General features: G+C 44.8%; 1 protein-coding gene and 1 long non-coding RNA gene across 3 annotated transcripts; one reads left to right on the top strand and one right to left on the bottom strand.

The window, feature by feature from the left end:
* Positions 1-6,054: 6,054 nt before the first annotated feature.
* On the bottom strand, positions 6,055-12,487 carry LOC147572742 (uncharacterized). The gene is made up of 3 exons (XR_015245993.1): positions 9,989-12,487; positions 7,762-7,906; positions 6,055-6,639 (listed from the first exon to the last, which is right to left on the bottom strand). It is a non-coding gene; the product is annotated as an uncharacterized LOC147572742 (long non-coding RNA).
* A 5,352-nt stretch (positions 12,488-17,839) lies between these two features.
* COX20 (cytochrome c oxidase assembly factor COX20) lies at positions 17,840-25,514 on the top strand. 2 transcript variants are annotated; one of them, XM_086693743.1, is made up of 4 exons: positions 17,840-17,922; positions 24,336-24,450; positions 24,546-24,609; positions 25,268-25,514. In XM_086693743.1, exons 1-4 carry the CDS (start codon positions 17,881-17,883, stop codon positions 25,443-25,445), a joined length of 399 nt encoding a protein of 132 aa, XP_086549869.1. In that variant the 5' UTR covers positions 17,840-17,880; the 3' UTR covers positions 25,446-25,514. The 2 variants fall into 2 exon arrangements, with proteins under 2 accessions (XP_086549869.1, XP_086549870.1); XM_086693744.1 differs by lacking the exon at positions 24,546-24,609.
* The last annotated feature ends 1,577 nt before the right edge of the window (positions 25,515-27,091 follow it).

The raw sequence follows: 27,091 nt of genomic DNA on the forward strand, positions 1-27,091 counted from the left end.
AAGTTGAGGGAGGAATAAACCACAAGTTCAATGTTGTTGGATGGCCAAGGCAAAGATGTGAAGATGGTCGTTGAGAGTTCTTATAGTTTTGACAGACGGACTGAGTATTCGGGGAAAAATGACACAACATCTGGTGTGTCCTTCAACGTAATCCTGGGCTGGGGTGGGAGGCAGCGGGTGGGGCTACCTGGGCGCGAGCTGCTAATTGCGGGAGCTGGGCGCTGAGCGCGGGGAGGTTCACCTCGCCCTTCTCTCTACCTAGGTGTGTGTTTGAAACTTCCCACCACAAAGTTTTTATTTGCCCTGTATGGAGGTTCCTCAAAGAGTTAAAAAAATAGAACCAACCTATGACCCACCAGTTGCACTACTAGGTGTTTCCCCAAAGGATACAAAAATACAGATTCGAAGGGGCACATGCGTTCCAATGTTTTTATAGCAGCATTATCACCAACAGCCAAACTATGGAGAGAGCCCAACTGTCCATTGACTGGTGAATAGATAAAGAAGACGTGGGGTACACACACACACACACACACACACACACACACACTGGAATATTACCCAACCATAAAAAAGAACGAAATCTTGCCACGTGCAATGACGTGGATGGAGCTAGAATGTATTATGGTAAGCGAAATAATCGCAGAAAGGCAAATACCCTATGATTTCACTCATCTGTGGAAATTGAGAAACAAAACAGATGGACATGGGGAAGGAAAAAGAGAGAAGGAAGCAAATCATAAGAGACTCTTAAAGACAGAGAACAAACTGAGGGTTGATGGAGGGAGGTGGGTGGGGGATGGGCTAGATGGGGGATGGGCATTAAGGAGGACACTTGTTGGGATGAGCACTGGGTGTTACATGCAAGTGATGAATCACTAGTTTTGCCATACATGTTAACTAACTAGAATTTTATTTTATTTATTTTGAAAGAGAGAGCGTGTGCGCGCTCAAGTGGGGGAAGGGCAGAGAGACAGGGAGAGAGAGAATCCCAAGCAGGCTCTGCACTGCCCCTTAGCTAACCAGAATTTAAATGAAAACTTGGGGAAGAAAAAGGTTGTATTTTTTCCATAATAAAAAGTAGCCTTTGGGGGCACCTGGGTGGCTCAGTTGGTTGCGTCCGACTCTTGATTGCAGCTCAGGTCATGATCTCACAGTTTGTGAGTTCAAGCCCTGAGTCGTGCTCCGTAGCTGGTAGCATCTTCTTGACCCAGAGGAGAGCCAGGCACCTAGCCCGTGATCAAAAAGCATCCTTAAGCCAATGAATGAGTGAAACCCACCGGAGAACATTTTAGTTTCAGCTTTAGTGACAAGCTTTTCTTTTTTCCTTTTTTTTTTGGAGGGAGGGATGGCGCTTCTGAGGGCTGATCTGTTACTTTGCCCAGAAGGTCAGTGTCTCCTGAATCGTGTGCCGCATTGCCGTCCTCTCCTTCCGTCTTCCTTTTCCCAATGCAGTTAGTTTTTATTGCCGCCACCAAGAACAGTTCCCAGACTTAGCACTTCACATCTTGTGCCTTTGAAAAATCCCCCTCAAATACGAACATAAGAATCCTACTCTAAATGCAAAAGATAAGTTCACCAAAGCGTTGCTCTAAAGAAAACGTCCACTTCAAATCCTCTTTTTTTCACTTCACTTGCAATTTAAAATTAGAAACGGGTCTTGGGGCACCTGGGTGGCTCAGTCAGTTAAGTGTCCGACTTCCGCTCAGGTCATGATCTCATGGTTTGTGAGTTCGAGCCCCGCGTCAGGCTCCATGCAGACAGCTCAGAGCCTGGAGCCTGCTTCAGATTCTGTGTCTCTGTCTCTCTCTGCCCCTGCCCTGCTTGTGCTCTGTCTCTCTCTCTCTCTCTCTCTCTCTCTCTCTCTCTCTCTCTCTCAAAAATAAATAAACATTTAAAGAAATTTATAAAAAAAATAAAATTAGAAATGAGTCTTGACCCCCACCTCCCCCATCAAAAGCTGGTCCCTGGAAGAATAAAAGCATACCGAATGATTCCAACAAACTTTTTGAAAACCACACATTACCTTAAGGTAATTTAATTTAATTTAATTTAATTATTTAAGGTAATTTCCCTTTTGAAATACTAACGTTCGAAATGCTAACCCTAGCGAAAAATAGTAATACCTTACATTTGATTGTGTATTATATGCATAAGCATATGCCACCCGGCCCCCAGCATTGTTTGAGATGGCAGGCGGTGAGGGCCATCGAGGCAGGAACCGTGGTTAAGGCCAGTGTCTTGGGCTCACAGACTAAGCTCCACTCTCTCTAGCTGTGTGATCCTGAGCCAGTCACTTCTGGGCTTCAATTTCCTCCCCTGTAGAAGGAGGTATTAATGCCTCCCTCACAGGGTTGTGAGGGTTAATGAAAAGCCCTTGGAACACCTGAAATGTGTGAGTTAGCTAATATTGCCTATGTATTGTCTTTCTTTTTACAGATTAGGAAACTAAGACCCAGAAAAGTTCACAAATGTGCTTAAGGTTGCACAGCCAGTAGGCATCTGAGTTTTGACTCATCCCCAGAATTTCTCACTCCAAACTGAGTGCTCCTTCCTTCGAACTACAATTATCTTCCATTTTAACAATGAGAACGTTCGGCTGCGCTTAGACAAGGTCAGAAATAAGAATCCTCAAATTATAGCATGCAATCGGGAACCGACAGCAAGAATACCATTTTCACGTTCTCACGACGTCCCCATTCTAGACAGATCAATCACCAAAGCACAGAGATTTAACTACTGTTTTACCAGCAACAAAGTACTGTGATCCTTTAAGTTATAGCTAAGTAATTCCCTTCGGGATTGTTTTTTTTATTTTTGTTTTTGTTTTTTCTCATCACTCCTTCTTACTGGCCTCTGTGACCGGATGCAACTGTATGGCGTGTTACAAAAATACAGCCGATCTCGTTATTCACCATAAAGTGAATGTCCTGTAAAGTCACTGCGAACAGAGTTACTGAATTCGCAGGGGAAAAAACAGGGTTAGGTTCCTGTGAGCCTCCGGCAACAACATTTTTGTCAAGCAGTCAAATCATAACCTTGTTTTATGTGTGTTTCTGTTTAAAGACACCTTATTTAATATACATTGTTGATTCGTTAACATTGAACTTAGGGGCGACATCACTGTAACTCATGCCTGAGCAAAGCGTATCTAACACGTATTTCTCTCGTAAAGTACTTCACGGCCTTCTTGTGCTCAGGAGCGTTGCCAGGACCCCAGCACTACACTCGGGGGCCACTTTAAAGAGCAAATCACCCACGAAAAACAGAGCAATGCCAAAAAGCATGGCATTAAAGTGACCACGAGAGGGACATTTATAATATTCAAGCTAATGGAAGCAGGCAGAATGCCACCGTGTTCTACCTCGGTTGGGAACGTGCGCATTGGGCAACTCAAAATTTTCACCACGCTGTGTGTCTGGCTGTGAATGACCCAGGGACTTATTTGAGGATAACAAATCAATTTTAGCAAGGAGATGAGTTCACAAATGGAGTCTGCAAATAACTGTCAGGAAGAGCCGTACGTACTCGGAACAGAGAGAGGCCATGTGGAAGGGGGCCGTGAGCTTCTAGACTGGCTCGCCTGTTACGGAGGTGCGTGGACAAGTCCCCAAGTCAATCTCCAACTGGATCCAGAAGTCCTCGCGGCACTAACATTCATTGATGCATTTAATGACTGTCACATAAGCATGCAATAGACGACTTGATGTAGATCATGAGACTATATGGATCATGGGACCTTTGCGACTCTGGGCAAACAGCTAACCTCTCTGAACATAGATTCCTTCTTTACAAAACGGTAACATTTGGCTCAAAGAGTTGCTGGGGTGGACAATGACATGGGATAATAAATGAAATCATAATATATGCGAAGTGCCTAGAACATGGTGAGGACTAAAACGGTCATTCTTTCCTGAGAATGTAGAAAGCCTGCTTATTCATACAAACTTGTTCGGGGCACCTGGGAGGCCCCAGATCGGTTGGGCACCCGACTTCGGCTCAGGTCGTGATCTCACTGTTTGCGGGTTCGAGCCCTGCATCGGGCTCTGTGCTGACAGCTCAGAGCCTGGAGCCTGCTTCGGATTCTGTGTCTCCCTCTCTCTCTGCCCCTCACCGACTCGCGCTCTGTCTCTGTCTCTCTCTCTCTCTCTCAAAAATAAATAAACATTTAAAAAAACTTTTTAATAAATAATACAAACTTGTTGAACTGCATGCTGGGAAAAGGGGCTAGTTAATAACTTCATAAGATCCAAGAATAATCAATGACGAATATGTTTGATCAAGTACCTAGTGGTTTCTAAACTGGTAATAAAATATGTCAAGATTGTTCCTGAGTTATTGCCAATTAGTAGATTAAATGTGGCCAGCTCAGCCACATCAGGTTATCAAAAGTCCCTGGCTTTCTCATGCACTGATTCATTCATCTGTTTATTCCACAAAGATTTACAGACTACTTACTATGTGCCAGGCACTGCTCCAGGCCCTGGAGATAAAGCAGAGAACGAAATAGTTAAGTCCCTGCTCTCCAAGAGCTTATGGTCAAGCCTAACGAGGGGCAGACAATAAACCGAGATCTAATGCAGTGTCTGGTGACAATCAGGGCTAAGAAGAACAATAAAGTGGCTCAAGGGGACAAGAGCAACGTGAGGAGGGCCCCCTTAGATGGCAGGGTCAGAGGAAGCCTCTTTAAGGAGGTGCGTTTGAGCAGCAACCAGGATGGTGGGAAGGAGACACCCGAGAGAAAATCCTGGCAGGGCAAGGGCACTCCAAGCCTTGAAATACGAATGAGTCTGGGGCACCTGGGTGGCTTAGTCAGTTGAGCATCGGACTCTTGATTTTGGCTCAGGTCATGGTGTCATGGGTTTGAGCCCCGCTTTTGGATCTGTGCCGACACATCTGAGCCTGCTTGGGATTCTCTCTCCTCTCTCTCTGCCCTTCCCCCGCTCTCTCTCTCACACAAAATAAATAAATAAATAAATAAAACAAAAACAAAAAAAACAAAGAATGAGTCTGTGCATCAGATAAACAACATGGAGGCCGGGGCCCCAGAGTGTAGGGTCAAGAGGGGAGAGCAGTACATGAGGTCAGAGTGGTAGGACAGACCAGCTCATGGAGGCCAAGGAGGTCATGCTAAGGACTGTGGACTCCTTTCTAGATACTGTGGTGAGCCAGCCAGTCATGGTTGGGAGCAGGTAAATGACTTTTCTGATGTGTTTGGAAAGAGTAACTCTGGGTGTCATGAGGCAAAGACCATGTGAGGGTCAAGAGCGGAAGCAGAACGACCAAGCAGGGGCTGGCCCGGCACCTAGGCAGGAGGTGGGGGTGGCCTGAAGGAGGGTGGTCGGCTCCTGAGTAACAGGATGTAACTGGTGCCGGATTAACTATGTTCATGGAAGTCATGGTGCGGGAATTCTTTACTGACAGCTGGCGGGACGATTAGGCGCTCTGTACCCGAGTTGGACTCTAACTGGCCTTAAATCTGAGGGGAGAAAAAAAGCAAAAGTTCTCAAAACCACCCCTTTTTCCTCTCTCAGATCTCTGTGACCTTACCCTGCAAGACCTTTGAAAAGGAAAGAATATACTGGAGATTTCCTTCGTGGAATTTTTTTAAGTCGGGTAAACATACATTGAATGAATTTGAATTGCTTTTTAAATCCAATTATGAAATATTTAAAGCCACTGAAAAGCATAAAATACAACAAGCCTGGCTGGCTCAGTCAGTTAAGCGTCTGACTTCGGTTCAGGTCATGATCTCGTGGTTTGTGAGACAGAGCTGACAGCTCAGAGCCTGGAGCCTGCTTCATACTCTGTGTTTCCCCCTCCCTCTACCCCTCCCGCCCCCCACCATGCTCTGTCGCTCTTGGTCTCTCAAAAATGAATAAATGCTAAAAAAAAAAAATTAAAGTAGGGGGCGCCTGGGCGGCTCAGTCGGTTAAGTGGCCGACTTCGGCTCAGGTCATGATCTCGCGGTCCGTGAGTTCGAGCCCCACGTCGGGCTCTGTGCTGACAGCTCCCCCGTTCATGCTCTCTCTGTCTCAAAAATAAATAAACGTTAAAAAAAATTTTTTTTTAATTAAAGTAGAATAGAATCTTCCCGGTTGCCTGTCCTCAGTCACATACCTCTCCCTCCCCACAAGAGGAAATATTTTCCTGAATTTGGTATTATTATTTCTAGGTGGACCTTTATGTTTTTACTACTTTATATGCATTGCTACATGCATAGTGTTGTTTTGTATAATTTTAAGCTTTATATAAACACTTTACATATTTTTGCACAATTTACATTTTGTTTCAAATTATGTAAAAAATATTAAAATTATTGTAAAAGTCATCCACATTGATGTTAATCTAGTTCACTTGCACTGATGATATATATGTTATTGCTGACTTCGCCACAATTAATTTACCCATTCTCCCATTCAAGACACTTCCATTGTTTACATTTACATTGTTCTTGGCATACTGCTATGATTATTCTCGCTTTTACATGTGAGAATTCGCACTTTTACATGCCCCTCTTATATGCGAGTCAAAGCTAAATCTATTTTACTTACTATTCAAAGCGTGGTCCCAACATTAGCAGTATCAGCACTGGCTGGAGCTTGCTAGAAATGCAGAATCTTGAGCCCCACAACAGACCTATTGAATTAAATCTGCATTTTAACAATACTCCCAGGAAATTTATGTGCACAAAGTACCAGTCTAGCAGAAGCAGTCCTTCTCAAATTATTGATGATGAACCAGTTCTGTTTTGGTTTTTACATTTTCAATCTGTTACACACGGACATTTTGTAAAATATCAACATTTCAGGGGCGCCTGGTGGCTCAATCGCTTAAGCGGCTCAGGTCATGATCTTCCGGTTCGTGGGTTCGAGCCCCGCGTCGGGCTCTGTGCTGACAGCTTGGAGCCTGGAGCCTGCTTCGGATTCTGTCTCTCCCTCTCTCTGCTCCTCCCCTGCTTGTGCTCTCTCTCTCTCTCTCTCTTTCTCTCAAAAATAAATAAACATAAAAAAAATTTTTTTAATCAAAATTTGATATCACTGCTCAGGAAGGGAAGGGCTTATCCAAGTCCAGGTGGTCTGGGAAGTTCCCTGGAACGTGGTGTTGAGCTTGCCATGGAGACTGGGACATGACCAAAATGGAACACCACGTCAGGGAGTCTGCCTGTGGGAAGACAGCGGAGCGGGGAACCCTTGCCAGCCATTCACTGCAAAAGTAGTTTTCAGAGAGCCCATTACTGACGAAAACATTTCAGGTAATTGGAGGATATGTGCGACAAAGTCCACATGAAATAGGGAAGTTGCCAAAGAAGACTTTGCCTCGTTTGATTATATACCAACAATGGATGTAAGGAGCAATCTGAAAGATTTGAATAGAAAAAGGAATCAACTTATGGGGCGCCTGGGTGGCTCAGTCGGTTAAGCGTCCCACTTCAGCTCAGGTCATGATCTCACGGTTCCCAAGTTCGAACCCCACATAAGGCTCTGTGCTGACAGCTTGGAGCCTGGAGCCTGCTTCGGATTCTGTGTGTCCCTCTCTCTCTGCCTCTCCCCCACTCGCTCATGCTCTGTGTCTCTTTCTGTCAAAAATAAATAAACATTTTAAAAATCTTTAAAGAAATAACACACACAAAAAAGAAAAAAGTAATCAACTTAAAGACTGCCAAGCTAAAACTGAACTACTTGGGAGCCCTGATCCACAAAAACAATATATTATTGAAGATCCCTATTACAGGAATGACTCCAACTCGAGGATGTGTACCTGGCGGTGTATCCATTCACTGTCGAAGACCAACACTGACTACACCAAAGTGAGGTTCAACATTTCTCAGTAGCTTGTTAAAGGGAAGTAATGTCCCATAGCTCAAAGCCACATATGCTTCTCCAGTTGACTTAGTGTTTCTTACCTTAAAAAAAAAAAAAAAAAAAAAAAAAAAAAAAAAAAAAAGTTGTAGATGGAAATCAGTTGTGTTTGGCAGAAAAATAAATTAAAATCTTCGATTCAGACAGTTTATGGAGCACATTAAGTGTTCTCAGACCAGTTGAACCTCCCACTTCACCCCAGTTACAAAGATAGGGGGCCAAACAAAATCGTAGACCCGCAAAGTGGAACATAAATGAAGTAAACAGCTTATTGTCAAGGCCAGATCAACCTCGGAACTCACAGTCACAAATGATCTCCTCTACTTCTTCAGGAAGTTTATGTAGATAATTTGATAAAGAAAAAATGCGTTCTATTCACTTTTCATCTTTCTATGTCAGGGCCTTTTATTGAATAAGAATGGCCCCATGCACGGGAGCCTCCAGCTTCAGCTCAGGTCATGATCTCATAGTTCGTGGGTTCAAGCCTCGCGTCGGGCTCTGTGCTGACAGCTCAGAGCCTGGAGCCTGCTTCGGATTCTGTGTCTCCCTCTCTTTCTCTGTCCCTCCCCTGCTCAGGCTCTGTCTCTCTCTTTCTCAAAAGTAAATCATCGTTAAAAAATAAATAAATAAAAATAAAAGGACAGGAAAAAGAGAAAGATTTATGGGGTTAATCGTTAGCACCTTTAATACTTCTTAGATTTTGTATGCTTATTTTATCTCATAAGGAAATCGACTTATTTGTTCCCATTTAAACCCTGTACCTGTGAAATTTTAATATACCCAGAAAGAAGGACACCACATGCTGGCTTATCTGATAGTCAGTTTGAGGAATGTGTCTGTTTTCATAGGCACACACACACCAAATGTAAATGTATATTGGCTTAGGTGGGACAAAAACCATTGTAAAGGTTGAGAAAGGAATTATATTAGGTTGAAGTGCTTGAATATTAACATGTTAGGTTAATAACCTTTCATCAGTGTTTAATAAATGTATAGGAAAATATGGGTGATTTCTGTGTGCTTTAAAGTAACTAATCTCCCAATTCATATGGAGATATAGCAGGAAAGACTGTTTGCAAAATAAAGTGGGGAGCTATAATAACACAACTGAAATTAAAAAAAAAAAAACGGGGTGGGGAGGACGCTGGAGGGAAAGAGAATGCCAGAAGGAGCAGAGGCTGACGTCTCAGGCCTGGGACAGTTGGACTTCCTGGCATGCGCTGACGAGAGGGAGCACAGGAAGGAATTTTGGCCTCACTTCGCAAATACGAAACCTAAGGCTATCCAAGATGCAGTTTTAAACATGCAGTGAAGAAACTAATGGTTTCTTGTACAAAGCGTTAGTTAAGGATCTTGAAGAAGACGGCATCAGTATTTTCCCTATACTTAAATAATCGTCCTCCCTAGTGGCTTTAAGAAGCAATTGAATCCCCACTAAAAGTACAAGACTTCTTTGAAGAAATGGTTGATTACAGGTCTGGGGCAGGAAATGTGCACAGAAGCATACTGAGCATACAAAGAATGTCTATATCTAATTGTAACGCATTAAACACATACATACGGAAAATCATATCCAAATAGATCTATGAAAAGGGGAGGAGGAGCTCCAGCAAACAAACCTAGATGGATTGGCAAAATATGGAAACCACCAGTTGACAACCCCAATGTAATCATCAGTTCAAGGCAAAATCATCCAAAAAAAAAAAAGGCAACACCGTTAGGTGAACGGATTTGGGGGAGATTTGCGTAGACTTTTAAACGCAAAAAGGGAAGCCTATCTTCACGATGGAGAGTTCCTGGTCTCCACGTTAACCGAGGGACCAAAGTTAGCATCGCTGTAGTGGGACCACTGACATAGGAGCCCCCGGATGGGTTACAATCTGAAATACACATCATCTAGAAATATTCTTACTAAAAATGTTTAACTTGGATTTAATCAAGCTATTAGACCATGCGTGTCAATGGGAATATAAATTTTCTGTATAAATGTTCTATCTAAAGCAAAAACGAAACCAAAAAGCCCACAGGTGAAATTTATTTAAATACTTCATTTAGCCCATATCTATATAGGAAATATTAGTATTTCAACATGTAATTAATATAAAAAGTTAGTGTTCATATTTTACCTTCTTTTTTTGTAGTGAGTCTTCAAATCCAGTGTGCACATTTCGGGGTGCCTGGGTGGCTCAGTGGGTTAAGCATCCGACTTCAGCTCAGGTCATGATCTCACAGTCTGTGAGTTCAAGCCCCGCGTCGGGCTCTGTGCTGACAGCTCAGAGCCTGGAGCCTGCTTCAGATTCTGCGTCTCCCTCTCTCCCTGCCCTTCCCCTGTTCATGCTCTGTCTCTCTCTGTCTCAAAAATAAATAAAAAAAACATTTAAAAAAATTTTTAAAGCACATTTCAATTCAGATGATGAGTTCTCATTGGAAATGCTTGATCTGTATTTAGATTTCATAAAATTTACCACTGAAAAAGGAGAGTTGCATACCTAAGTTTTTCCAAGCACACTGAACATTTTTCCAACAATGAAATGGAGCATGAGTTTTAGATTCAAATTATTTCAACTTAAATTCAAATTCAGTTTCTCGCTTGCATTAGCATAAGTTGCGCAATGCCTACCATACTGGAGAGCGCAGTCTTGGACTTAACTTCCAGTTTACAGAAAATAAAAGTGATAGTAAGTAGACAAGTTAATGATACCACGAGAACAATCCAGAATGTGGGACGTTCTGCAAAACAACTGGCTTAGTTTCCAAACATTCAGTGTTATCAAAAAAAATAAGATGGGAAGACCGTCCCTGACAAAGACTAATGAGATGTAACAGTCAAATGCAGTACCGGATCCTTGTTTGAAAACAAAAAACCAAAAGCGTGGGCAATTGGAAAAACTTCTCTGAACAACCAGGGAACTTTGACTATGCACTACATGCTAGATGAAACACGGAATTATTGCTCATTTTCCTTAGGTGCGATAACGGCATTACGATGACGTAGGAGATTGATTTATCTCGAGGAAGGATAATAATTCTAGTGGGAGAATCATTCTAGAAATGCAATTGGATCAAAATATCAAAGTTGACAGGAGAGGGGCGCCTGGGTGGCTCAGTCGGTTAAGCGGCCGACTTCGGCTCAGGTCATGATCTCGCGGTCCGTGAGTTTGAGCCCCGCGACGGGGTCTGTGCTGACAGCTCAGAGCCTGGAGCCTGTTTCAGACTCTGTGTCTCCCTCTCTCTGACCCTCCCCTGTTCATGCTCTGTCTCTCCCTGTCTCAAAAATAAGCAAAACATTAAAAAAATTTTTTTTAATAAAAAATGTTGACAAGAGAAAAACATATCCAGGGGCATGGTGACCCCAAAATGTTTATCTTCTACGCAGCCTTTTCCCAGGAAGCGCCTAGAGGATGCCATCCTCCAAAATGAGCGAGGAAGCCAAGAAAGAGGAAGATGAGGAATGACGAAGCAGGTGACCCAGCACAGGTGAGACGTGGTGAGAGTCTCCAGGAGGATGGCTGGGAATCCGACCTAGAAAGCAGCCATTCTGGACTGGACCACAGAGAGAAAATCTCCAGGAGAGAGGTCTTCAAAGAAAAACCTGGCAGGCAGGTAATACAATGTGTTTGACTCTACTGTGGGAATTTGATAACTCTACTGGAGAATTTTGAGAGAAATGTTAGTGATAGGTGCATTCAGTAGTATATTGGCAAACCACCTCTCTGAAGAGAAAAAAGAAAGAAAAAGCCCTGATTTGTAACATTTGTTGATTTCAATGGCAGAAATACTCCCACTATTGCCTTTTTTTTTTTTTTAAGAGAGAGAGAGAGAGCAGTGGAGGGGCAGAGAGAGAGAGGGAGAGAGAGAATCCCAAGCAGGCTCTGCTGTGAGCACAGAGCCTGACTAGGGGCTTGATCTCACAACCCTGGAATCAGGACCTGAGCCGAAATCAAGAGGGGACTCAATTGACTGAGGCACCCAGATGCTCTCAAAATAGCCAAATGAAGCTACCAGCATGAAGTCACTGAACAGATTTGGCAAGAGGTGCCCATGACTGGGTCTCAAGAGTCATCAAGAAATGCACGTATACTATCAATTGGTCCCAAGAACCAAATGAGAATTATATGGTATAATTCAGATAATTTCTTATGCAAAAAAAAAAAAAAGAGCCAGTAAGACCTAGCTCCAACAAAATTAAGCAAACGCACAAATACAGCAATTACTAAATCCCTCCCCCTGCCCAATAAAAGGTTCTACAAGAAAAGAAATGGAATCCTATGACTCCGCGTGGCTTAGCTACAAACATTTACATTGTCGTGGCAATGTCCACACGGAGTGCGGGTTTAACACTGCAAAATGTGATGCCCCATGTTGAGAGGAGGGGGGGAAGGGGTAGAAAACAGAGCTAAATTGTCACTATCAGTAGACAATGCCTAAAAGTGAAAAATCAAGAAATAAAAGAATAAGTCCTTTATTTAGAAATATGAAGGGAAGGGGCGCCTGGGTGGCTCAGTCAGTTGAGCGTCCGACTTCACCTCAGGTCATGATCTCGCGGTCTGTGAGTTCAAACCCTGTGTCGGGCTCTGTGCTGACAGCTGGGAGCCTGGAGCCCGCTTCGGATTCTGTGTCTCCCTCTCTCTCTGCCCCTCCCCTGCTCATGCTCTGTCTCTCTGTCTCTCTCTCAAAAATAAACATTAAAAAATTTTTTTTAATTCAAAAAGAAATATGAAGGTAAACTATCAGAATAACGAGCCAAAAGAGATAAAGGCCACTGTCTGTGGGGTGCAGAACAGACACCCCGAGTAAATTAGGGCGGAAAACAGCTGCTTTTCTTTCTGACTCCATTAAGACCTATTGAAATGATGAAAAGAATATAAAAATAAATCGGCATTTCTGCTGGAAAGACAGGAGAATGTACCAGTAGAGGACCAGGACGGTAGGCATTTCCAGATGATACAGAGGCGCTGGGATCGGATTGATTACTAAACCCAGTATACCTGATTTAAAAACAACCCCACACTCAAAAAAATAAAATAATAAAATATAAAATAAAACAAAACAAAACAAAATAAAATAAACCCCACAGAAGCCTAAGAGGAAACCTCAAACCTTCGCTAGCACAGCCCTGCTAACCCCCTACAACGATATTCCCATTTGCTTCCCACCAGCCTGCAGATAACCGCAGCTGTCTAGGATGGGGTTCCTGATCCTGGATGCTCTCTCCCACAGGAGAAAATGAAAGCAGACGCTCTGGGCAGCGTGCCAGAGGGCTTACAACCACCAGGAGCAAAGGAAGAGGTAGAGAAGAGTTTTTCGGGTCCCGCCCTGCCCACGGCGCTCACCTACCACCTCATTTAGGACCCCTGCATCCACTGCCAGACAAACACGGAGACTTGCAACAGCCAGCATGGTTGGCAAAGCAAAGCACCACGGTGGGAAGGAGACTGAACAGATCTGGCATCGTGTTACCCTGAGAGTCGCTCCTTTATTTCTTGTCACTGAGACCTGGACTGGATGCCATCGTTTTCAACACCTGGCTCAACTTTTTATCCATTCAGTGACTTTCTCCACACCTTCCCAGTACACTTTTTTCTTAATGTTTATTTATTTTTGAAGGGGGGAGGAGCAGAGAGGGAGGGAGACACAGAATGTGAAGCAGGCTCCAGGCTCTGAGCCATCAGCACAGAGCCCGACGCGGGGCTCGAACTCACCGACCACGGGATCATGACCTGAGCCAAAGTTGGACACTTAACCCACTGAGCCATCCAGGGGCCCCTCCAGTACATTTCTTTCTTGTTTAAGCTAACTAGAGTCAGAGTCTGTTACTTGGAATGAAAAAACCCTTGCCATACGAAAATATGGTTGAATGATAATAAGCTTAATTTTATGTTACGGAGTTTATATTTATATATCCATATATTTATAATATATGTATTATACTATTATAACTAATAACCTTAACATGGTACTAATATAGGAACACACACTGTTTTCAAATGCCTATGGAACATGCACAAAATAATCTCTTAGGTAACACACACACACAAATGGATAAATCACAAAAAATAGAAATACACGTGACACAGTGTAAAACAAAACAAAACCAAAACACTAAAAGCGAATTCCAAAACTATATCCACACTTATTTACTTGTAAAGAAATAAAAGCTGAAACTATTAAAAATTTAAGAAAAAAAAATGTAATAAGAACATTACCTCTCAAAATCTATGACATACCATGGGATAAAACGATTCTCAGAGCAAATTTTATAGCCTTAAATATATTCATTAGAAACCAAAAGTGAACTAAGGGAGTCAATTCAAAAAGCTGGGGGAAAAAAATTTTGTGTTAAAAACAACAGGGGCACATGGGTGGCTGTCGATTGAGCGTCTGACTCTTGATTTCAGCTCAGTTCATGATCCCAGGGTTGTGGAATTGAGCCCTTCACAGACACGCTCAGTCTTCATTGAGCACGGTCAGCTCAGAGCCTAAATAAAGTCTCTCTCTCTCTCTCCCCCTTTCTCTCTCCCTCTGCCCCTCCCCCACTCATTCTCTCTCTCTCTCTCTCTCTCTCTCTCTCTCTCCAAAATAAAATTTAAAAAATAGACACCAGGTAAACAGAAAAATGCAAAATAAAAAATAAGATAGATTAAAAAAAAGTGGTTACTAATGCCAAAAGCTTGTCTTTTAAGAAATAATATATAAATGATCAAAATTATTAATGAGAAGGGAGCACATGAAGATTATTTTCAAAATTATGGGAGTATTTTTTAATTATGGGAGTCAAGGCTTATGTAAGCAAGACGCAAGATCAAAAGCCATAAAATATTGACAGATTACACTCCATTTTTTTAAAAAAGTTAAAAGAAATGAAGTGTCCAGAAACAAAATTAAGAAGTGGAAATAACTTTACTATGAATTGAAAGCCAACGTTTTAAGGAACTGCTATAAACTAGTAAGAAAATCACATATACAAACACAATTTTTAATGTGCAAAACCTATATACAAAGTTAGTTCTTGGAAAAAGAATAACCAACAAACATTTGAAAGAATGCTCAAAGTTTAAGCGGTAAGTTTAAGATAGTTTAAGCAGGAAGACCCCACTTTTCACCCATCACATCAGCAGAAATTTTAATACATAACATGTAGTGTTAAAAAGGTTGTGAGGAAACAGACTCTCCAACACATTGTTACTGGGAATGGAAACTGCTAGTATTTCTGGAGGACACTTTAGCAGTAGCTATTCAATTTTTTTAACTTTCTTTATTTCTTTTGAGAGAGACAGACGGTGCGTGTAGGGTGGGGGAGGGACAAAGAGAGAGAATCACAAGCAGGCTCCACAGGGTCAGTGCAGAGCCAGAGGCTGGCCTCGAACTCAGGAACCATGTGATCGTGACCTCAACCAAAACCAAGAGTCAGACGTTTAACCGACCGCCCCATCCAGGCGCCCCAGGTGGTCAGTTTTTTTTTTTTTAACCTTTATTCATTTTTGAGAGACAGAGACAGAGCACAAGCAGGGGAGGGGCAGAACGAGAGGGAGACCCAGAATCTGAAGCAGGCTCCAGGCTCTGAGCTGTCAGCACAGAGCTCCACCCCCCCACCCCTCAAACCCTGAACCTCAAGATCATGACCTGAGCCAAAGTCGGACACTTAACAGACTGAGGCACCCAGGCACGCCCCTCAATTTTTTAATGTCACACCCCTTCCAATCAAGCCACTTCCAGAAATCCATCCGACTAAAATACTTGAACATGTGCACAAAAATGTAAGTATAAAGATGCACTGAAGCACTTTTTTTTGGATTAGTGAATAAACAAAAACAGAAACAAATTTTCTGTCACTCGGAAGGAAAATGAGGTTTGATGAAAGGATTGATGAGCAGCCTTTAAAACGAATGAGAGGGGCGCCTGGGTGGCGCAGTCGGTTAACCGTCCGACTTCAGCCAGGTCACGATCTCGCGGTCCGGGAGTTCGAGCCCCGCGTCAGGCTCTGGGCTGATGGCTCGGAGCCTGGAGCCTGTTTCCGATTCTGTGTCTCCCTCTCTCTCTGCCCCTCCCCCGTTCATGCTCTGTCTCTCTCTGTCTCAAAAATAAATAAACGTTGAAAAAAAAAAAAAAATTTAAAAAAAATAAAAAATAAAAAAATAAAAAAAAAAAAAAAAAAAAAAAAAAAAACGAATGAGAAAATCTATAGGTACTTACATGAAAAAGTTTCCAACTTAGGGTTAAATGGAGAAAGTAAACTATTGAATGCAAATTACATAGTGAGTAATTAGATCTGTGTATCATATACGTACATACAAGTAGGCGTGTAGCGTGGGCAGGTAGGGCACGGAGAGACTTCCGCTTTTTATGCTAAATTCCCATGTTGTTTTAGTAAAGGAAAAAAGGAGAAAAAAAGGACAGTTTGGAAACTGACACATCAAACCGGTGAGTTCACCTTAGGGGAGAAAGGAGGGGGGAGAGTGGAAAAAATGTTTACTTTTCAGTCTTACCCTGTAAACTTGGGTGGGTGGGGGCATATTGTATTGGAGAGGATAATACAACATGCATGTATTACGCAATTTTTGTGAAAATGCCATTTTTAGTATAAAGAAACAATAATGCTTTCCAAAGACCATGAGTTTACAGTTTTTACATAATAAGTTTACAATTGTCCAAGTCACAGTAAAAATAAAATAGCGCTTATGTATTTCACCTGGTACTTTTCCAGTTCTCCTTCGTTTTCAACAATACTAGGAATTACTTCAAAAGAATTCCTCCCTCGTTTATGGAATATTACTACCCCGAAACAGGACCTTCCAGACCAAGAGTTCAAAGCACAATTAGCTCGACGGTTGCAGGAGAGAACCCCCCACGTGGCGGGATGCAGCGGTGCGGGGCTGTTCTCCCACTGCCCAACACCTACTACAGCAGTAGGCGGTGTAACTGTCCGAGTCCACCCAGAGCTCGGGTGGCACGCAGAGCTGTCCCCGTCCACCGCGCGTGGCACGGGGACTGCAGAAAGGGATCGGGCGACGGTGGGGACGAGGTCAGGAGCCGGAACGGGGCGACAGGGACCGCCGCCTGCCCGCCGCGTACACGCGTGCCCAGGAGCGCACTTGCAAGGGCACCGGGCGGGAGGCGCGCGGCCCCGGCGGGGCAGTCGCCAGCGGGCGGACGGGAGGCCCGGGAAGGGGGCACCGCCCGGCCTCTTCCGCCGCGTTTGGGCCCGGGCGCCCTGACGCACGTCCGCCCACGACCGCTCCCTCCATTTTGTCCCCAGTCTCCTTCGGGCGAGGCGGGCGGCGCTCTTTTAAAGCCATTAAGTCGTGGAACTAATAGGGGAGGCGGCGGGGCGGGCGTGGGACGGCGGAGTGCAGGGGGCCGGCGCTGGGAGCTACACGGCCGCCGGCGCTCGGTGGAGCTGCCCGCGGCAGCCAGGGATCGTCCTAGGGCCGGAAGGACAAAGGACACTCAGGGGCCGCGAGCGAGCGCGGGCCGACTTCCGGGCCGGTGGGCCAGGGCTGGGGGCGGGCTGGGCCGCCGACCCGGCCGCGGGGCCCGCGCGCAGGACAAAGCGGCGGCGGCGCGCCCGCTCTCCGCGCCGCGGACCCGCCTCGCACGCGCGCGCGCGCGCGCCCGGCACCCAGGCACGCGCGCGCGCGCCCGGCGGCAGACGGTTAGAAATGGCGGTCGGGGCGGAAGGAGGGGGCTGGGGCGGGAAGCGGCGCAGCCTCGAGGCGCCAGGGTTTTGTTTTGCCCCCGCCCCGCCGAGGATCCCAGTGCAGGGCTGTTTCACGAGCCCTCCTTCTCTCACGGCCCCGGCCCCCCGGACTGCGGAGACCCCCGTGTGGAGAAGGCGTCACCCGCCCGTTTGAACAAAGGAGACGGCCCCCCAACCCAGGCGGCAGCCCTGCGCGGCCACTGCGGAGACGGCAGAAACCTGCCCTAAAATGGCGGCCGGCGCGCGGGGGCGGGACTGGCGGGGGAGGGGGCTTCCGCTCGCGGCGCGGGCGGGGCGGGACGCAGGCGCCCTCCGGAGGCCATGGCCGCCGCGCCGGAGCCCGGCGAGCCCGCCAAGGGGAAGGTAAAGGGGTGCGCGGGCCGGGGGCTGGCGGTGGGGGGAGGCCACCCGCCGGGACGCGGGTTCCGGAGAGTTACCGTCCCCGCCCCGACATTTCTAGCCGCAGCGTCCTGACGAAAAGTGTCCGGGACTCGGGGGCGGAGGGGACCCAGCGGCACCGGCAGTGACCGTGACACGGGCTGGCGGCACTGAAGGAGAGCGTAGCCGGCCGGGGGCCCTGCACCGCCATGTGCTGGTCGCGGTGAAGAGCGTTTGCGCGCTCCCCGAGCACCGGTGCCTGGTCTTGGAGATTGTGTCCTGAGCACGACACACGGGAACCCGGAGTGCCGAGGAAGGGAAACTTGGTTAGATTCCGGGGAACTGCTGCGCACAGCAGGCGGAGGGCGGGTGAAGACTGAGGTTTTCCCCGTTTGCGTGCGCTCACCTGCAAACTGCACCATTTCACGTCTGCGGAAGATGCAGTCGCTGCGGCGCGTTGCTCTCAGCATAAAAGCCGAATTCCGTGGCCTGTAGTACAAAGCCCTCACGTAGCCCCTAACCGTGCAGCCTGTGTGATTCCTCTCCCTTCCAATTGCACCAAAGCTACCCGAGGCTCTAGACACAGGGGTTTGGAAAAGGAGGGCGGTTTCTCCTAAAGGGCCTCCTGACTCCCCAAAGCAGATGGAAATGCCTCTGTCCCCATCTCCCCGGCACCTTCCCCTTAGCTACATCATTCCCGCACTCATGATACTGGATGTTCATCATTTATGTCGTCTTCCTCTTGGGCTCCTTCAGGGAACCCAATTTATATATCCTCAGTGCTGAGCGAATAACGGATGTTCAGAAAATGGAAGAAAACATTTTTTTTCAATAGAGAGCTTGTAGAGATGCTCACTTTGGGCCAATAATGAACAAATACGCAAGACCTACTGTGTGCCAGAACGGTCCTAATCTACAGTTTTAGGATAGTCTCTGCTCAGCTTGGAAATTTTGCTACTTCAGTTACTGCTTCTCTGGGGATTTTTCCTTTAAATTTGGCTCAGGTCATCAGATGGTTAATATGAACAAATGTTGGATATTTCCATATTGAATATCAAAACATATTTGTCAGTTTCTACACTATTAGTGCCTTTTTTTTTTTTTTAATGCCTCATATACTATTTGGAGTATACGTCATGTAACCAAATGTACCCCAATTTAAAAGTTGTTTATTTCAAGAGGCACCATAACTGTAAACACTGGCATCTTAAATAGGGCTTTTATCCCTCTGTTTGTTACCTTTGACAGATGACTGCTATCATTTAAGGGTGCAAAGTATGGTTTAGCCATTGAAAATTTAAAAATTTAATGGAAAAAATACTATTGACCTATTTAATTGGTCCGTCATTAGTAAAACAAAATACTGTAGTTGGTGAAAAGAAGGCTTAGGTACAAGCCGCAAAACTGAACACGACCAGATTTATGTGGCAAGGTTGGGGGGGGGGGTGGAAAGCTTACTCATAAAACACTAGTACCTATCAAAGCTCATACAAAGAGATTACAAAATTTATGTAGCATAAGCTATGACTGAATTAGTAGCCCAGGGTGATGTCAGAAAAGGAAGCCTGCAGTTCTTTTTAAAGAATTATTCAGTGATCATTCCAGTGTAATCTAGGGATTATTAGCATCAGCAAACCTAAGATAGAAATGGGAGTTAATCAAGCTGATAGAACTAACCCTTAAAAACTCTCTGCCCCCATTCTTTGCTCTCCAGGGAACTTTAAAATACAAAATTTGGTACTGGCCTACCAGGAAAGCACTGTAGGTAAATTCTGAATTTATCAACCCATTCAAAAAGTATTTAGAGTACCTACTGAGTATTAGGCACTTGGTGCTAAAGACACAGCCTTGATCAAAACAGGCAAAATGTTCCTTGTGGAACTTCCGTGGTGCTGCAGGACTCAGACAAAAGGGAAACCAGAATTTCAGCTACTGACTCAACCATGCAAAGATCCAGGAGAAGAAAGGCAGTGTGTGCTAAGGAAGAACCATCTGGGTCGGTGTACCTAGACCAGAGGATGAGAGTGGGGGCCTTCACGACAGTAGTAAGGAAGGCATGGGGGGATTTAAAAGGACGATGGTCTGTGAAGATACTATGAGGGATGATGGTAGCCTGGTAGGAGCAGCGGAGGTGAATTTAGTTCAGGATGTGTTTGGTTCAGGTATGTCCCAGACTTGCCAACACATTGGACATGGGTTTGATGAAGGATTCAGGGATGATGGCGCCTAGGTTTTTTGGTCCGCAAATTGGTGGAGGAGTGATGCCTGAGAAGTAATTCTAATTTGGAAGTATTAATTTCAAGGTGCTTCTCTGACATACACAAGGCATCGCTAGACAGATGAATGGGGAAATGAAAGCTTGGGAGAGGTTAGGTGTGATTTACAAATATGGGAGTCGCCATCATGCAAATGGCATTTAATTGAAAGCCTACATTTGGGAGCGGCGAAGGGCAGGCGAGAGGTCATCGGAGGAGGGAACAGCAGAACTGCCAGGAACGGCCAGCAAGGTAGAAAACCAGGAGGCACTGCCCCTCCCATCTGAAGCCAAGGAAAGCGTTTTGAAAACAAACGGTGGCCCGTGCCAGGTGCACTGATGAGTACGGCGGGTTTTATGGTGTCTCACGCAGGCTTCTGCAGTGCAGTGTAGGGATAAATGCTCTTTGAAGTGAGTTAAAGGGAGGGGAGGTTAACTTTAGCTTTGCGGTGAGAGGGAGCAGAAAAATGGGATTGTACCTTAGGCGGCTTGTTGGGGAGAGGGGTGTCAAGAGAGGAGGGGTTTTGTTTTTAGCCCGGAGAGGAAAAATAATGGTGCAAATGAAGGGGTAACCACATTTGCACCATTTTGGAGGGGTCAGGAGGAACCCACTGCAGTTAGGACTGGTTTGAAATAGGAAGACACCCAGTTCATCTGGTGCATCGGAAGGAAAGTATGTACCGGCCCTTGATGCAGTGGGAAATGGGGTGCCTCTATAGTTCAGTCTGTTCCCTATAAATTATTAAACTGGCATGCTGGCTTAGAAATCTTTTGAGCATCCCTAATTCCGTCAAGGTGAGCTGGAAAAGCTGCTTTTCCAAATCTAAGCTTAAAATTTTTATGGGGCACCTGGCTGATTCAGTCAGTAGAGCATGTAAACACTTGATCTGGGGGTCGTGAGTTCAAGCCCCACGTTGGGCAGAAGAGTGTCCATTTTTTAAAAAAATCTTAAATAGTACTCCAAAGGGACTTATGGCTTGAGCCTTTTAATTTACATTTCTGAGCCTTACAATTCAGTGTACTTTCTAAAAGCGTTCTATGTGCTTAAGACTGGCTTTTCATTAATTTTCCTATACTTGCTTTTAAGTAATCAGTCTAAACTCCAGCTTTACTGGGAAGCTGAGAATTCTCTACCAGTGAAGGGAAGATTGCGCTCTTAAAAGAAGTCTGTGCACTCTTACGCAGTTTTGATACAAACTGTCGATCCGTACTTAGTACTTACTCCCTAGATGTGTGACCTTTGGAAAACGTCCCCCCATTTCATTTATGAAAACAAAAGAAAGGGTTAAGGGATAGTGGGAAGGACAAGCTTTGGGGGTCAGGCGGACTTACTTCCACGTCCTCTCTGACCTCTCTGCAGCAGGTCACAGCCAGGCTCGGAGGTCTCCTCACATTGAGAGGTTGTGACAAGGGATGTAAAGGGCCTGGAAGGACAACTCCTGTCCCAGCTCTAAATTACTGTTGTTTAATTAGACCAGTGTTGGTTTCTTAACTTTAGCACAAACCAGTTTTGTTGGATGTGGTGCTGATAAATGTACTGTGGAATGTTTGGCAGCAGCATCCTTGGCCTGTAGCCACATGTTGGTTTTCTAGAAGATTCCATTTTATAAAGTAGATGTAACTTCTTTTAAGGGGTCTTTTAAAATAAGACTATTTTGAATCACCTCCCTTTTTAACATTTACTTTTCTTAACAGTATCTAAAAGCTGTCCCTGATCTGGTAAGATTCATAGAAGGGGGGGGACCCTGAAACTTTCTAAACCTAGATCTCCACGGCCCATCCCAGAATTGAGGGCAGATTTGAAAACCTCTAAACTGAAAAAAGGTAAGTTTCCTAGCGGACTTAGTGCTATTTCAGATATTTGGCAAGGTATTTTACTTTATAAAGAACTGGGGTTGGTAGCAATTTGCCTAAGTACCCCCAGAAACGTTTCGTCTGCAGATGCTGCCCAGTAGGACTCAGGCATGGAAGGGAATCCACATGCAAAAAGCCATTCATAGAGTGATGTGTGCAGTGGCCGGTAACCCGATCGTCGCAAGCCATAGTGACTTCCTACCCTGTGGCAGACCTGAGACAATGGGCACAAACCACCCCTTCTGGTCTTCCCCTAGGTAAATGGGCTGGTCTGAAGACGAGGGCATTAGCGCTGGACTGCGGTGGGGAGCCCTGTCTGCAGAGCAGCTCATAGCCTCCGCACCTGCCATGACTGTTCTGTCCCCCTTGGCTTTTTGAGCTGATGGGGGACAAGCGGAGTTTTCCTAAATCAGATGAACTGCTGGAAACAGAATCAACAACCTCTTTGAAAACACAGGGACGTATTAAGTTTGTACCGAAGAGCTTTTACAATTATCCACCAAGCAGCATTAGGGGTGTGTGTCTGGGATGGGGGAACAGGGAGAGAGAAGAAAATGGGATAATCAAGAAGATACATAATTTCAGCTTTATTGTGAACCAAATCACACTTCTTGCCTGGCAGCAGCTTGAGCCAAAGCAGCAAACACAGGAGGAAATACAAACAAGAGTATCTTCATAATTCAACCTTTAATCTGATTTGCCATTTACTGCCCTTTTCCCATCCCTTCCCATCTTTTCCCTCCTCCCACAGAATCCTGCCTCACACCATGCTGTTCGCAAATTATTCATTGAAACTTTTTAAAATATTTACTAAGAGAGCGTGCGTGTGTACACACACATTGGGGGAGGAGAGAATCGCAAGCAGGCTGTGCTGTCCGTGCAGGGCTGGATGCGGGGCTCCATCCGTGACCCTGGGATCACGACCTGCGCCGAAATCAAGGGTCAGACACTTAGCTGAGCCACCCCAGGTGCCCCATAACTGAAACCGTTATTTTTTTAAATGTTTATTTCTGAGAGAGAACGCGAGTGGAGGAGGGGCAGAGAGCCGGGGACAAAGGATCTGAAGTGAGCTCGGCAGTGACAGCTGCAGGGCTGACAGCAGACAGCCTGATGTGGGGGCTCAGACTCAATCAGACCTGAGCCAAGGTCGGGACACTTAACCGACTGAGCCACCCAGGCACCCCCATGACTGAAACCTTTATATGGGCAAGTCTGCTTCCTTTTTTCAAAGTCTGTTACCGAAAACTTGCATTTACTCAAGTTTTAGGAAACCGTCTCATTGTTTTCTAAGTCCTTCTTACGTAGGCATGCCAGAGTGAAGCAAGTGTGACTTTAAAAAAAAAAATTGTGTCCTGCCTTCCCCGACCCCCAAAATCGAGTTCCATTGGATATTCACACTAAGCACGTGAGGCTAAGCTGAGCAGTATGTTTTTTAATGAGGAGGAGCAAGTCCATACATCCACGCAGACTGTAGAAAAAGAAGGCAAGGTTCATCTTAGCACCCGAAGGAACTTAAATCATCTCCTAGCCTGATGCCTTTCATTATAGATCGAGGGCCACAGACATTAAAGAATACACGTATATCCCACAGGCTGTAGAAGTCAGTGGCAGAGCTGACAGAGAAACCCACCAGCACGTTTCCACGGCTTTCCCCAATGACGCCTCCCCCGCCCCTCGGTGCCGTGTGCTATCAACAAAGACTCAAATACAGTCCAGCACAATTTCTTATCACAGGCAAGGAAACAGACCAAGAAATAGTGCACGTTTATCTTCACGTGAAATACTTTCATGAACAAAACTGATGTTCACCTGATACCAATAAAATCCGAAGTCCTTGTTGACTTTAAAACAAACGGCACTATAGTCTCATAAGCGAGCGCGGCTGAATATTTACTTTTACCATTCTGTGCTTCCCGAGGTATGGGAAGCAAAGTGTCGCTTAATTTCAGTGATCACCAGATTCCCACCAGATAATTTCATTGATGTTTAAATGATCAATGATCAGAGTGACGGATTTCCAAATCAGTCAATCGGCAAATTGTGGTATTAACACCATACTTTAATTCGTTTAGATGTTTAAGTTGTCCTGTTGTAATGGGGTTTTCTGATCAGATTCTCCAGGTTTGCCACATTTAGAGATTCAGACTGTAGGCCAAAGCCCGATGACCAAAGATGGTAAGTGGGTTCACGGTTGTCACACAAGCACATAGCCTAGAGTTTTTAATCTTTGCCAAACCACCCAGAAATAAAATATTTTGTTCAATCCAGGTTCTTTTCTATTTTATCCTAGACCTTTAAGCTCCTAGGAATTTTGGATGTCGAGAACATCCCCTGTGCACGAGATTCAGTATTATATGGTTCATTAGGATCTGTTGTGGCTGGCCTTGGACATTTTTTGTTAACTAGTGAGTATCTGTTTTTCTCTACATGTGGTGAACATTTCCCAGATGGACTAGTATGTAATGTTTAATTACAATGGTCATGTTATGCTTTTTGACAGGTAGGATTAGAAGATCATGTGATGTTGGAGTAGGAGGATTTATCTTGGTGACATTAGGATGCTGGTATGTGTACTAAGTAGTTCCAGAATATCCAGGATGGTGATAGGTTTCTCCAGTTCAAGCACATGCTCTTTTCTGAGCCACCTCCCACTAGAAGACTCCCCCAACCCCTGTGCCTTTGTATCTTTTAAATGTGCGTATGTAGACGCATTTTATACCATTCGTCAGATGAACAGACGAATGCAGGACATTCCGTCAACACCAAGTTATGACTGGTACTTTAGGGAAGGCCTCAACCTTCTACATGCTCACTTCCGGCTTATGGCAGCACAGCTGAAAATGCTACTTTAAGAGTGTGTTCACAACTACTGGCACAACACATGCATGAATCTGATCATGGGTTTTCTTAAGGGGGGCGGGGGGAGCCAGACCCAGAGGACCTAGAGTACATCATACATATGAGGTTCTACAAGTAAAACTAAGCTAAAGGTCATGAAAGTCCTCATTTTATGTAAAGCATACCTTAATAATAATGTGCTCATAGGTATTCTTGACATCAAACTAACCCCCACAAACAGCACTCCGAATTAGAATGGTGGTATTTTCAGTCTTGGAATAGTCGTCTGTAAGGCCTCTTGAATTTTGTTACTACAGCCATCACACTTGTCTCTAGAAGAACTTTCTATGAAGAAAGACTTAACTCCTGTTCTTTTCTTACAAGGTTCCACTGTAGGTATAATCATGCAAAGCTAAGAATCCAGGAAAGAATGGCCAGAGAAGGAATTAAAAATAAGATTTTATACGAAAGTACCCACCTTGATCCTCAAAGAAAACCAGCCAACGGCAACGGCGGCAGTGGGGTGACCTCGAGCACAGAAAACCCAGCTACAACTCACTGAGGCCCACGCTGGTACACCTTGTACGTGCCGTGACTTTCAATCAAGTAAATAAAGCGTGTGTTAGTTGTAGTCTCTTTTTCCTACACTTGTGTGAACACACACTTATTCTCACTCTTGGACTGCGGCCAGCGTAGCAGATAGTGGGCTCGTCAAACTTAGTGGCCTCACATGCTCAGAAAAGTTTCCTTGTAGTAAGAGTGTAAGTAATGGCATTTCGAGAAACAGAATCTCTCCCAGTTGGGTCAGAAAACTTGCCTTAAAAACAAGTAACAACTGCATCACTGTATCCTGTTAAAAATGAGGAAATCCTTCCTGGTTTCTAAAGTTAGGTGCTACTGTCAGCCTTAAAACACTAATGGACAGTAGGACTTTGCGGATTGCTATTTTAAAAACGCACTCACCACCTGACCATATTCTTCGATTTCTTAGAACAGGTAGGATCTCTCCAAAAGTGAAGATTGTTTTTAAGTGCTCTAATTTTTCTGGAAGTATGCAGTTTCTTTTAAATGGAATTTAAATATACACAGGGCATGCACAAACATTTTCAGAACTTGTTTGGTACAAACAAAAAACTACAGGATCACACACATATTATTACATTAATGTGAATAAGTAATTTACAATTCAACCAGCTGTCATGTAAAAAGGCAAAACAGAAACAAAAACAAGGCACCCAACCAAGTCTACAGCATTTATTCATTCAGGGGAAAAAAACTCCCTTTTGGAATGGAAGCAATGGAATTATTTATTTTTTGGCTCAATAAATAGCCAACAGGACTTTTCAGGAAAATCTCTTAAATAATTTGACAAAACACAAGCTAGGGAGGGGGTCCCTTCCTGGTTAAGAGACGGTAAGTCTGAACACAGACCAGCAGACAGGATTCTGGTTAATGGTCCTAGAACTGGATTATGGTGGTGAGCCAGAGAAACAGAACAAGGTCAAGATATCCTGAAACTTTATTCTGGGGTGTCCCACTTTTCAAAGGTAAGTGGGGAGCGCATGCTCCGTTCAGGTCACACAAGAGAGCACCCTTCCCTCCTACGCCCACCTTTCCCGTGGCCGTCCTCACCAGGGGCAGGGCGCACGGGCTATGTGGTCTCCCAAATGCCACACCTCCTAAGAATATTCTCATCATCTAGAGGCCGCCCAAGGCAGGATTTGAACACTAATGAGGAAAGGTTGTTGGAAAGGAAAATGCAGTTTACGAACATCTGTCCACTACAGACACAACTCAAAAGCTGAATCCAGTCTGTTATTCAAAGTGACCAGTCACTCACGTTTTAAGAGGCAGCACTGTATCTGCATGGGGGGGGGGGGGGACTGAGGAGTACTGATCCAACCGGACCTTTAATAAGCTGTGTGCACAGGCCACTCCTGTTCTCAGCTTCGGTTTACAAACGGAGGCAATGCATAAAATCGGGCAATCGGATTAAGTTAACTCAGTTCCCACCTTGCCCTCCCATTCTATGATTACATCTTACCCTGAGTGAGAGAAACCTCTCGGCTGGCAAAAATTTCCAAGGCCTTCACCAGTTACAAGGTTAGTTCACTTTCACAGCAGAGTAACTGCATAAATTGAAGACCTGGGTAAAAACAAAGTTGTGACATACTTACTTGGATTGACTCTGAAAATATCGTTTAGTAA

The sequence above is a fragment of the Puma concolor genome, chromosome E4, assembly GCF_028749965.1.
Source record: "Puma concolor isolate L17-30 chromosome E4, mPumCon1.1.hap2, whole genome shotgun sequence".
Classification (NCBI taxonomy): Eukaryota; Metazoa; Chordata; class Mammalia; order Carnivora; family Felidae; genus Puma; species Puma concolor.